The 13,701-nt window shown below is 44.4% G+C and overlaps 1 protein-coding gene across 10 annotated transcripts in view; it reads left to right on the top strand.

Annotated features, from left to right (window-relative positions):
- The window catches only part of DLG1 (discs large MAGUK scaffold protein 1), a 241,181-nt gene that overhangs the window by 43,794 nt on the left and 183,686 nt on the right, over positions 1-13,701 (top strand). Inside the window, exon 1 of one of the 10 annotated variants that reach the window (XM_038749487.1) lies at positions 13,084-13,510. The exons of 8 other annotated variants lie outside the window; for them this stretch is intronic. In XM_038749487.1, the coding sequence (XP_038605415.1) occupies positions 13,319-13,510 (192 nt within the window). In that variant the 5' untranslated portion in view covers positions 13,084-13,318. Of the gene's footprint in view, positions 1-13,083; positions 13,511-13,701 lie in introns of those variants that run through there. One more of the 10 variants, XM_038749489.1, reaches the window with a different exon arrangement.

The following is a 13,701-nucleotide window of genomic DNA, read 5'->3' as shown; positions in this document are numbered from 1 at the left end:
CTATTTATTTATTACTCTATTTATTTTACTTGTACATGTCTATTCTATTTTTTATTTTGTTAATACGTTTGGTTTTGTTCTCTGTCTCCCCCTTCTAGACTGTGAGCTCACTGTTGGGTAGGGACCGTCTCTATATGTTGCCAATTTGTACTTCCCAAGCGCTTGGTACAGTGCTGTGCACACAGTAAGCACTCAATAAATACGATTGATTGATTAGCCGCTCAGTCCTCTTGAAGATGGAACCTGGAACAACCAGGGGGCTAGAGTTTCCAGTCTCGACTGGCTAATAATAATAATAATAATAATAATAATAGCATGTATTGAGCACTTACTATGTGCAAAGCACTGTTCTAAGCTCCGGGGAGGTTACAAGGTGATCAGGTTGTCCCACGGGGGGCTCACAGTCTTTATCCCCATTTTACAGATGAGGTAACTGGGGCACAGAGAAGTGAAGTGACTTGCCCAAAGTCACCCAGCTGACAGTTGGGAGAGCCGGGATTTGAACCCAGGACCTCTGACTCCAAAGTCCGTGCTCTTTTCCACTGAGCCACGCTGCTTCGCGATCCTGGCCCAGACTGGGTGAGGCTGGAAAAGTCATTCAGTGCTGGGTTTTCCAGATAGTGGGCTTCCCTTCCCCTGACCTGTGAGGAGAATCTCAAACCCCCTGATTCCCCTAAACAACAATAATTATGCTGCTGCATTAAGCACTTACTCTGTGCCAAGAACTATGCTAAGTGCTGGGATAATTACAAGAAAATCAGATGGAACAAAGTGGGGCCCAAAGAGGGAGGAAGAAGAGGAATTTCAACCTCATTTTACTTGAGAAAACCAAGGCACAGAGAAGTTAAGGGACTTGCCAGTGGTCACACAGCAGGCACCGCACACAGAACTCCCAATCTCCTGACTTTAAGTCCCGTGCTCTTTCCATTAGGCCATTCCTGGTTTTAAAAAATTTAAACAGTGGCTTGGGGTGAGCAGTGAGCCCGTTCTCTTGAATTCATATTGGTTGGATCCTTTGTATTCTGCTTAGCTGCTGTACAGAATTTTTCGTGATGATCTCTTTATTAAGTTAAGCATTTGTGCATCATCCATAGTGTTTCATTCAGTCATATTTATTGAGCGCTTATTCATTCATTCAATTGTATTTATTTAGTGCTTACTGTGTGCTGTACTCAGCACTTGGAAAGCACAGTTTACCATGTGCAGAACACTGTACTAAGCACTTGGAGAGTACAACACAGCAATAAAGAGAAACAATTCTGCCCACAATGGGCTCACAATCTAGAGGTGGGGAGAGAGACATCAGTACAAGAAAACAGGCATTAATATAAATAAATGGAATTATAGATATATGCATATATACATAAGTGCTGTGGCGGGGGGGGAGCCAAGGGAGCGAGTCGTGGTGACGCAGGAGGGAGGGGGAGCAGGAGAAAAGCAGGATTGTCTGGGAATAATAATAATAATAATGGCATTTATTAAGCGCTTACTATGTGCAAAGCACTGTTCTAATCGCTGGGGAGGTTACAAGGTGATCAGGTTGTCACATGGGGGGGCTCACAATCTTAATCCTCATTTTACAGGTGAGGTAACTGAGGCACAGTGAAGTTAAGTGACTTGCCCAAAGTCACACAGCTGACAATTGGCAGAGGCACGATTTGAACCCATGGCCTCTTACTCCAAAGTCCGGGCTCTTTCCACGGAGCCACGCTGCTTCTCTGGGAAGAAGTGGGAAGTTTCCATTCCCACTTCTCTCAGCTGTTCAGGTGTGCAGACTTAGATTTAGATGGTGGTCCTGTCCTTTGGTGCGTATTTGTTTTTGGTGGGGGCAGGCAGGATGCTGCTGCCTCAGAAATTCTGTAATCCTATCATGAATTCCTGGTGAATGGGTATTTTCTTGCGAGCAAGCCAAATGCCATATTTATGTGCCGAATTGCCCCATCCCAAAATTGGAGGAGAAAATTAGAGAGTACTTTTGGTATCACATGATTGTAAGTAGTGAGCAAGTTGTGACCCAGGAGAGGAAAAGGAGAATAAGAACGATAGGGCGTTAATTGGGAGAACCTGTCCCTGAGGGAGGGGGGTTTCTTTTTATTCATTCATTCATTCATTCATTCATTCAGTCGTATTTATTGAGCGCTTACTGTGTGCCGAGCACTGTACTAAGTGCTTGGGAAGTACAGGTCGGCAACATATAGAGACGGTCCCTACCCAACAGTGGGCTCGCAGTCTAGAAGGGGGAGACAGAGAACAAAACAAAACATATTAATAAAATAAATAGAATAAATATGCACAAATAAATAGAGTAATAAAACCCCAGTAGTTGTTGAGGAGAAAGAGAAGAAAGTTGGGGAGGTTAATTCCTTGCATGCCTGAAGTGAGAGGGTCTCAAGTGCCTTTTTACTTCTCTCTGCCTTCTCTTTTCTGTTTGATCGGCTCTTCTCCCGCTCCTATTATCGCTAAACGCAATTCTTATATGACCCCATGAAGGAGCCCACCCCTGTTTTAATGTAGCAAAAATGATCATGGGGGCAAGTACATGAGGAAATATGGTAGTATGAAATGGAAATAATTTTTGATTACCTCTCAAGATGTTGAAGCATTTCATGCTGAGTAGAACATCATAGCATTTTCTGACATTTATTTGGGTTCATTGGGTTCTGAGAACTCATAATACGGATTATTTCTGAGTGAAGAATTAATTTCAAAGGAAACCCATTAATAGGACAGGCCAGCAACCCTGTTGACAATATATAAGAATAGTCTTTGTTTGAAAAGAAACCAGTTGGCTGATGTATGCCCTAGGTTTTTGTGGTGTATAAGGAATTTTTGTTGGCCTGAAGGAATATTTGAACTGTTGGGAACTTGTCATTGTGTTCACGGGGCTATTTCAGTATGTTTTTGAGTTGGTTTTGTTATGTTGCGTTCATTAGAATGTCAGCTCCTTGCGGGCCCGGTACAGTGATCGGAGTAGGCAGGGACACTCCCAGCCAGGGAATAAATAGCCTCACTAACAATTAGGTTGGGGGCAAAGGCTAAGTTGGAGTCAGTGGTCATGGGTTCAAATCCTGACTCCGCCAATTATCAGCTGTGGACTTTGGGCAAGTCACTTAAGTTCTCTGTGCCTCAGTTACCTCATCTGTAAAATGAGGATTGACTGTGAGCCCCCCATGGGGCAACCTGATCACCTTGTATCCCCACCAGTGCATAGAACAGTGGTTTGCACATAGTAAGCGCTTAATAAATGCCATCATTAATATTATTATTATTATTACTCTGTTGCCTGAAAATCTACAGCTAACATTATTCTCCTCTTATGATAAAATAATGTACCAGCAAACACAGAACAATGGTGCCCAAGAGAGTGGGTTTGGTTAGCACAAACGGCTCACTATAATTTATTTCTGGATAGATGGCTCAGTGACCTTGTGGTCCATAAATATAGAGTTTCTAGAGGTGAAGAGGCACCCACCGTTTTGACAGAAGAACCCATCATAGCCTTTTCTTCCTTTTTTTCTTTGTAACTGGACTAATTGTGTTGGGCAGCAGCGGCATGGAAGAGAGTCGAGGGCGGAGACTCAAGTTTACTGCACGGAAGGAGGGAATGGTAAACCCCTTCCATATTTTTACCAAGAAAATTCTATGGATACACTACCAGAACGATTGCACGTGAAGGCGGGGCACTCAGGGATAGATGTGTCCATGGCATCACTATGGGTCAGAGACCTGTGAGCCCACTGTTGGGTAGGGACTGTCTCTATATGTTGCCAACTTGTACTTCCCAAGCGCTTAGTACAGTGCTCTGCACACAGTAAGCACTCAATAAATACGATTGATTGATTGACTCGACGGCATAATACAGTAGTGTCAGGATACTGCAGACTGTTTTCTCCTGAAACAAAAATACCATGCCATCATTCACAACTCACGAAGCTCTACATTTGTAAATTGCAATGAAGAAGAGCAATGTTTCTAATAATAATGATGGTATTTGTTAAGCACTTACTGTGTGCAAAGCACTGTTCTAAGCGCTGGGGGGATACAAGGTGATCAGGTTGTCCCACGTGGGGCTCACAGTCTTAATTCCCATTTTACGGATGAGGTAACTGAGTGAGGCCCAGAGAAGTGAAGTGACTTGGCCAAAGTCACACAGCTGAAAAGTGGCGGAGTCGGGATTAGAATAATAATAATAATAATGATGGCATTTATTAAGCGCTTACTTTGTGCAGAGCACTGTTCTAAGCGCTGGGGGTATATATGTATATATGTTTGCACATATTTATTACTCTATTTTATTTGTACATATCTATTCTATTTATTTTATTTTGTTAGTATGTTTGGTTTTGTTCTCTGTCTCCCCCTTTTAGACTGTGAGCCCACTGTTGGGTAGGGACTGTCTCTATATGTTACCAATTTGAACTTCCCAGGCGCTTAGTACAGTGCTCTGCACATAGTAAGCGCTCAATAAATACGATTGATGATGATGATGATGGGGGGGAATACAAGGTGATCCAGTTGTCCCACGTTGGGGCTCACAGTCTTAATCCCCATTTTCCAGATGAGGTAACTGAGGCTCAGAGAAGTTAAGTGACTTGCCCAAGGTCACACAGCAGACATGTAGTGGAGCCAGGATTCGAACCCATGACCTCTGACTCCCAAGCCCGGGCTCTTTCCACTGAGCCGCGCTGCTTTCTCTGCTTCTACCGAGATTGATCACAGGAATGTTAACATCCGACAGGTGACTCCCAGAGGACCTCAATCTTCAAGTTTGTAGAAATATCCAAACACCGAAGGATCACATTAAACTTCATGGGCGAGCGGGGGTGGGTGTCTCTTGCTCAGCAAAGGTGTATCTATCATCTATTGATCACTGCACACAGTAAGTGCTCAATAAATATGATTAAGTAGTTCTTCCTCCTCCGGAAGACCTGATGGGCACATGCATAACAGAAACAACCACATCTCATTTAATTATGGATAATAATAATAATAATGGCATTTATTAAGCCCTTTCTATGTGCAAAGCACTGTTCTAAGCGCCGGGGGAGATACAAGGTGATCAGATTGTTCCACGTGGGGCTCACAGTCTTCACCCCCATTTTGCAGATGAGGGAACTGAGGCCCAGAGAAGTGAAGTGACTTGCCCAAAGTCACACAGCTGACAAGTGGCGGAGCCGGGATTTGAACCCATGACCTCTGACTCCAAAGCCCGGGCTCTTTCCACTGAGCCACGCTGCTTGTCTGGATCTTGGCAGACATGGGTGGAACAGGGAGCTGAACTGACCGTTGTCCGATACATCCAAACTCACACAGAAGATATTCAGTATATCCAAAAATTAGCCTCATGAAGAACAGGACTGTGAGCCCACTGTTGGGTAGGGACCATCTCTATGTGTCGCCAACTTGTACTTCCCAAGCGCTTAGTACAGTGCTGTGCACACAGTAAGCGCCCAATACATGCGATTGAATGAATGAATGAAAGAATCATCCAGGAATTGCTGTGTGAGGGTGACAGTGCCCTAGAGAGCGTGGCTCAGTGGAAAGAGCCCGGGCTTTGGAGTCAGAGGTCATGGGTTCAAATCCCAGCTCCACCAACTGTCAGCTGTGTGACTTTGGGCAAGTCACTTCACTTCTCTGGGCCTCAGTGACCTCATCTGGAAAATGGGGATGAAGACTGTGAGCCCCCCGTGGGACAACCTGATCACTTTGTAACCTCCCCAGTGCTTAGAACAGTGCTTTGCACATAGTAAGCGCTTAATAAATGCCATTATTATTATTATTATTATTATTCTCTGGGCCTCAGTTCCCTCATCTGGAAAATGGGGATGAAGACTGTGAGCCCCAAGTGTGACAACCTGATTAGCTTGTATTGCTTAGAACCGTGCTTGGCACATAGTAAGCGCTTAACAAATATCATCATCATTATTGCAATACAGCAGAAGTAGCAGACACATTCCCTGCCATAACAAGCTTACAGGCTGTCCCTTCTGCGTCGTCTCTCATTTGGGTCTGTGACCTTTGGGCATTTGGCATTGACACCCCCTCCGCCCCCCACACAGCACTTAGGTACATTTCTATAAATTATATATTATAAATTGTTTATATTAGTGCCTCTCTCCCCTCTAGACTGTAAACTTGTAGACAGGGAATGCGTCTACCAACTCTATTGTCCTCTCCCATGTGCTTAGTATACAGTACTCTGCACACAGTAATTGCTCGATAAATACCATTGATCGATTTAATAAAGTCTGTTGTAGAGTGTGCATTACCCCCACCTTCCCAAGATCTAAAAACCACAGACGTATTTTAACCTCTCCCCTTCGAAGCAAACAGTGGGCTCATCCGTGGGCCCCCATCTTCCCTCCTTCCCTTCCCCATAGCACCTGTATATATGTATATATGTTTGTACATATTTATTACTCTATTTATTTTACTTGTACATATCTATTCTATTTATTTTATTTTGTTAGTATGTTTGGTTTTGTTCTCTGTCTCCCCCTTTTAGCCTGTGAGCCCACTATTGGGTAGGGACCGTCTCTATATGTTGCCAACTTGGACTTCCCAAGCGCTTAGTCCAGTGCTCTGCACACAGTAAGCGCTCAATAAATACGATTGATGATGATGATGATTTGAGCATGGTTATTGTTGAGTAAAGACTTGAGCCGTAACATCCGTTTGCCCTTTCAGCGTTGCCTTTTTGGGGCGAGGGGGTTGCGGGGAGACTCCTGAAGTTCAGCGATGGGATCACCAGAGAAATGGATGTGCTTAGACGTGATTTTTAGCGGTCAGTGCCGTCAAAATATATTAACGTTAATATGTCCTCAGCTAACCAGGCCAAAATTAGCTTGCTCTTAGGTCTTCGAACCTTTAAACTGTGAGGGTGGTGTTGAACCAATGCCTCAATTCATATCAGTGGTAATGGTATTTATTAAGTGCTTACTGTGTGCGACGCACTGTTCTGAGTGTTGGAAGAGAGTTTTCTGGCGGGAATTAGGCAAAGACCCTTTCCATCGAGGGGCTCGCAATTACAGGCCACATTCCAGTACAGCGTATCTGCCGAAACTGTAGGTTAGCTAATAATTGGGGATTAAAACCCTCCTCTTCGGACTGGGAGCCCCATTAGGGACAAAGGACTTTGTCCAACCTGATTATCTTCTGTCTATCCCAGTGCTTATTAAAGAACCTAGCACATCTTTTAGACTGTGAGCCCACTGTTGGGTAGGGACCGTCTCTATGTGTTGCCAACTTGTACTTCCCAAGCGCTTAGTACAGCGCTCTGCACACAGTAAGCGCTCAATAAATACGATTGATTGATTGATCTTCTAGACTGTGAGCCCACTGTTGGGTAGGGACCGTCTCTATATGTTGCCAACTTGTACTTCCCAAGCGCTTAGTACAGTGCTCTGCACACAGTAAGCACTCAATAAATACGATTGGTTGATCTTCTAGACTGTGAGCCCGCTGTTGGGTAGGGACCGTCTCTATATGTTGCCAACTTGTACTTCCCAAGCGCTTAGTACAGTGCTCTGCACACAGTAAATGCTCAATAAATACGATTGAATGAATGAATGAATGAATCATAAGCACTGAACAAATACCATAAAACAAAAGCAATATATTTGAGCAGGCAGAAGAATGAAATGAGGAAGAGAAGACATTTCTGAAGCAGTTGCCAAAGCCAGGATGTTTAGGCAAAGTAGAGTGCAGATAAAAAAAAATTCTTTTTTTTTTTTTTTGTCAGCTAAGCCAGTGCTCTTAGTTGTTTTGATAGCAGCATGCCCACTTAGCTCCTTGTAGATAATAATAATAATAATAATAATGGCATTTATTAAGCGCTTACTATGTTCAAAGCACTGTTCTAAGCGCTAGGGAGGTTACAAGGTGATGAGGTTGGCCCACGGCAGGGCTCCCAGTCTTCATCCCCATTTTCCAGATGAGGTCACTGAGGCCTAGAGAAGTGAAGTGACTTGCCCAAAGTCACACAGCTGACAGTTGGCAGAGCCGGGATTTGAACCCACGACCTCTGACTCCAAAGCCGGGGCTCTTTCCACTGAGCCACGCTGCTTCTCAGTCTTTTTTTACAGGTTCACCGCTGTCTGTTAGTTACTGTTTGAAGGGAAGGGAGAAAAACAGTTATGATGTTGAGGAGCTGCTTGGAAGGACTTTCCTTACTACCAGTTACACGCCCTGAATATATATTAATCTTTAGTGCAGCTTTGGTGCTATAGAGGTCTTCAGATTTCTTGCTGATTTCTAGAGCATTCTGTCTTTCCTTCTGCTTGTCACAAGGTTGCAGCGTGGCTCAGTGGAAAGAGCCCGGGCTTTAGAGTCAGCGGTCATGGGTTCAAATCCTGGCTCCACCACTTCATCATCATCAGTCGTATTTATTGAGCGCTTACTATGTGCAGAGCACTGTACTAAGCGCTTGGGAAGTACAAATTGGCAACATATAGAGACAGTCCCTACCCAACAGTGGGCTTACAGTCTAAAAGACCCACTTGTCAGCTGGGTGACTTTGGGCAAGTCGCTTCACTTCTCTGGGCCTCAGTTCCCTCACCTATGCAATGGGGATGAAGACTGTGAGCCCCCTGTGGGACAACCTGATCACCTTGTAACCTCCCTAGCGCTTAGAACAGTGCTTTGCACATAGTAAGTGCATAATAAATGCTATCATTTCATCATCAATCATCAATTCCACTTCATCATCATCAATCGTATTTATTGAGCGCTTACTATGTGCAGAGCACTGTACTAAGCGCTTGGGAAGTACAAATTGGCAACATATAGAGACAGTCCGTAGTGGGCTCACAGTCTAAAAGACCCACTTGTCAGCTGGGTGACTTTGGGCAAGTCGGTTCACTTCTCTGTGCCTCAGTTCCCTCATCTATGCAATGGGGATGAAGACTGTGAGCCCCCCGTGGGACAACCTGATCACCTTGTAACCTCCCTAGCGCTTAGAACAGTGCTCTGCACATAGTAAGCGCTCAATAAATACGATTGATGATGATGATCATTAAGGTTGAGCATTGTCCTGCCCAATTGCTTAATGGAAATGCCCATTTATTTGCTTGGGCATACATCTCTTCTTCCCTTCCAAAAAGAGTGGACACTCATTCGTTCCATTAGCATAGTGCAGCCACATTGTGGTGGGTGCTCCGTCTGTCAGCCGCATTTATTGAGTGCTTACTGTGTGCAGAGCACTGTACTAAGCGCTTGGGAGAGAAGCAGCGTGGCTCAGTGGAAAAAGCACGGGCTTTGGAGTCAAAGGTCATGGATTCAAATCCCCATTCCGCCAGTTGTCAGCTGTATGACTTTGGGCAAGCCACTTTACTTCTCTGGGCCTCAGTTACCTCATCTGTAAAATGGGGATTAAGACTGTGAGCCCCCCGTGGGACAACCTTATTACTTTGTAACCTCCCCAGTGCTTAGAACAGTGCTTTGCACATTGTAAGTGCTTAATAAATGCCATTATTATTATTATTATCACTGTCTGATCTGTGACCTTGGGCGAGCCGCTTCATTTCTTTGTGCCTCAGTTACCTTATCTGGAAAATGGGGATTAAGACTGGGAGCCCCATGTGGGACAGGGACTGTGTCCAACCTGATTACCTTGTATCTAGAGAAGCAGCGTGGCTCAGTGGAAACTTGTACTTCCCAAGCGCTTAGTACAGTGCTCTGCACACAGTAAGCGGTCAATAAATATGATTGAATGAATGAATGAATGAATGAATGGAAAGAGCCCGGGCTGTGGCGTCAGAGGTCATGGGTTCAGATCCCAGCTCCGCCAATTGTCCTCTGGGTGACTTTGGGCAAGTCACTTCACTTCTCTGGGCCTCAGTTCCCTCATCTGGAAAATGGGGATTAAGACTGTGAGCCGCCCGTGGGACAACCTGAGCACCTTGTAACCTTTCCAGCGCTTAGAACAGTGCTTTGCACATAGTAAGCGCTTAATAAGAAATGCCATTATTATTACCCCAGCGCATAGAACAGTTGCCCGGCACATAGTAAGTGCGTAACAAATGCTATTATTACTATAATTATTATCATTACGCACTTACTGCGTGCGGACCGTACGGATATTGTCCCTGCCCCGTACAAGGCTCACAGAGAGGCAAGGGAGAAGGCTTCAACCCTGTTTCGCAGCTGAAGAAATCAAAGTCCAGAGAGGTTGTGGCTTGTCCATAGTCCAGCCAACATCAGGGCTGGAATTCGAATCCCTGCCCGCTGATCCCTGCCCCACTTCCATGACCCGGGCAACGGGAAGCTGCCTCACTCTCTGAAGGCCTTTCAGTCTAGAGAGGGAGATAAACACAGGTTGGAGCCACAGTTCATTCATTCAGTCGTATTTATTCATTCATTCATTCAGTCGTATTTATTGAGCGCTTACTGTGTGCAGAGCACTGTACGAAGCGCTTGGGAAGTACAAGTCGGCAACATATAGAGACGGTCCCTACCCAACAGCGGGCTCACAGTCTAGAAGGGGGAGACGGACGACAAAACAAAACATAGTAACAAAATACAATAAATAGAATAGTACATATGTACAAGTAAAATAGAGTAATAAATATGGGCAAACATATATACAGGCTCATTCATTCATTCAATCGTATTTATTGAGCACTTACTGTGTGCAGAGCACTGCACTAAGCGCTTGGGAAGCACAGGTCGGCAACATTTAGAGACGGTCCCTCATTCATTCATTCATTCAAGTGTATTTAATGAGTGCTTACTGTGTGCAGAGCACTGGACCAAGTGCTTGGGAAGTACAAGTCGGCAACATATAGAGACGAAGTTAGGCAACTTCTCAGGACATTTAATAACTGATTAATAGTTTACAGCCACACTGCACAAAAGTTTAGGTTAGGAAATGAAAGCTGCCCAACTGATCGGGAGAATCTGACCATAAGTGAATATTAAAAGAAAGCACTTTTTATGGTATTTGTAAGCACTTTTGAAATGTCAAGCACTGTACTAAGCCCTAGGGTAATAATAATAATAATAATGATGGCATTTATTAATTGAGCGCTTACTGTGTGCGGAGCACTGGGCTAAGCGCTTGGGAAGTACAAGTCAGCAATATATAGGGACGGTCCCTACCCAACAGCGGGCTCACAGTCTAGAAGGGGGAGACAGGCAACAAAACAGAAAATAGTAACAAAATTAAATAAATAGAATAAGTATGTACAAGTAAATAAATAGAGTAATAAATCTGTACAAATATATATACAGGTGCTGTGGGGAGGGGAAGGAGGTAAGGCGGGGGGATTGGGGAGGGGGAGAGGAAGGAGGGGGCTCAGTCTGGGAAGGCCTAATAGTTTAAATTTAAGTATATAATGATGGCATTTGGTAAGCGCTTACTATTTGCCAAGCACTCGTGGGGGAATACAAGGCAATCAGGTTGTCCCACGGGGGGCTCACAGTCTTAATCCCCATTTTACAGATGAAGTAACTAAGGCCCAGAGAAGTTAAGTAACTTGCCCAAAGTCTCACAGCTGACAAGTGGCGGAACCGGGATTAGAACCGCTGACCTCTGACTCCCAAGCCCGGGCTCTTTCCATTGAACAATTCATTCATTCATTCAGTCGTATTTATTGAGCGCTTACTGTGTGCAGAGCACTGTACTAAGCGCTTGGGAAGTACAAGTCGGCAACATACGGAGACGGCCCCTACCCAATAACGGGCTCACGATCTAGAGAAGCAGCGTGGCACGGTGGAAAGAGCCCGGGCTTTGGAGTCAGAGGTCATGGGTTCAAATTCCGGCTCTGCCAATTGTCGGCTGTGTGACTTTGAGCAAGTCACTTCACTTCTCTGTGCCTCTCAGTTCCCTCATCTGTAAAATGGGGATTAAGATTGTGAACCCCCTGTGGGACAACCTGATCACTTTGTAACCTCCCCAGAGCTTAGAACAGTGCTTTGCACATAGTAAGTGCTTAGCCCCCTCCTTCCTCTCCCCCTCCTCCCCCTTTCCATCCCTCCAGCCTTACCTCCTTCCCCTCCCCACAGCACCTATATATATGTATATATGTTTGTATGGATGTATTACTCTATTTTATTTGTACATATTTATTCTATTTTGTTAATGTGTTTTGTTCTCTGTCTCCCCCTTCTAGATTGTGAGCCCACTGTTGGGTAGGGACCGTCTCTATATGTTGCCAACTTGTACTTCCCAAGCGCTTAGTACAGTGCTCTGCACACAGTAAGCGCTCAATAAATACGATTGATTGAATGAATGAATGAATAATAAATGCCGTTGTTATTATTATTATTATTAGAAGGGGGAGACAGACAACAAAACAACATGTGGATGGGTGTCAAGTCGTCAGAACAAATAGAATTAAAGCTAAATGCGCATCATTAACAAAATAAATAGAATAGCAAATATGTACAAGTAAAATAAATGAGTTATTGAGGATACTGCCAGAAACAGGTAAACTAGATGCTTTCATCCAGAAACTTTTTATAGCATGTTGATGTGAGTTGGCTACATTTCAGTGCACTATAAAAGTTTTGCGTTTTTTTTTTCCAATTGTCATCATCATCATCATCAATCGTATTTATTGAGCGCTTACTATGTGCAGAGCACCGTACTAAGCGCTTGGGAAGTACAAACTGGCAACATATAGAGACAGTCCCTACCCAACAGTGGGCTCACAGTCTAAAAGGGGGAGACGGAGAACAAAACCAAACATACTAACAAAATAAAATAAATAGTCAATCTCCGGGATTCTCATGCCGTACTGAACCTGTGGCCAGCGGAAACCAGCCCCAACTTATTCTCCTGAATAAAGGGTTTGTTCTTCAGTCGTATTTATTGAGCGCTCACTGTGTGCAGGGCACCGGACTATACAGAGATACGTAAACGGTTGTGAACTCAGTGGTGCAGCGTGAAGGCATATGCAGCGCGAGCTTTGAGGCGATGGTTTATGTGGCCGTGTAATGAATCCCTTGCCGTCTTTTCCTCTCCTCTCCCCCCTCCTTATCCGTTGAGCGTAGTGGCCCTGCTTAGAGTTGCCTTTTAGTCTCCCGGAGGAAATCGCCGAGCGCACACTGCAGCAGGTGGAGTGGCTTTGACCCCTGGATGCCGTTTGCAACGATCCCGGCAAGGCTGTGGACCCTGGCGGCCCTTTCACTCCGGTAATTTTACTCCCAATATCACCGAGAGCTGCGGGCTTTCGTATTGAAAACCGAAAAAGGATTTCAGTTCTAGCCCCGGAATGCCGACCTGATTTTTGATTTTTTACTGTGAGAGAGCATCAAAGCTGAAGAATGCAGCATTTTAATGTAAAGCTTTCTGAATGAACGCTGGGACCTAGATTAGATGTTCAGGACAGGCAGCAAGCAACGTTTACAGAGACGTTTTTCTGGAATCTCAATCACCGATCGATCCAAGTGCTCAGGGTCGGAAAAAATGTCTCCTAGCATCAAAAACTTGGATTGCTTTTCTCCGATGCTCTGCCACTGTAAAGTAGCATGCACCAACAGCACGGTATCCTTAATGTTTGGATGTAAGGTGGGTCTGAATAGTATTTTTGGAAAAAAAAACCAGTCCATAATCAAGCATTATTACTCTATTTATTTATTTATTTATTTATTTATTTATTTATTTATTTTACTTGTCCGTATCTATTCTATTTATTTTATTTTGTTAGCATGTTTGGTTTTGTTCTCTGTCTCCCCCTTTTAGACTGTGAGCCCACTGTT

This window comes from Tachyglossus aculeatus, chromosome 7 (genome assembly GCF_015852505.1).
Source record: "Tachyglossus aculeatus isolate mTacAcu1 chromosome 7, mTacAcu1.pri, whole genome shotgun sequence".
Taxonomy (NCBI): Eukaryota; Metazoa; Chordata; class Mammalia; order Monotremata; family Tachyglossidae; genus Tachyglossus; species Tachyglossus aculeatus.
Note: the sequence above shows the minus strand (reverse complement) of the source record. Positions and strands in the feature narration are given on the sequence as shown.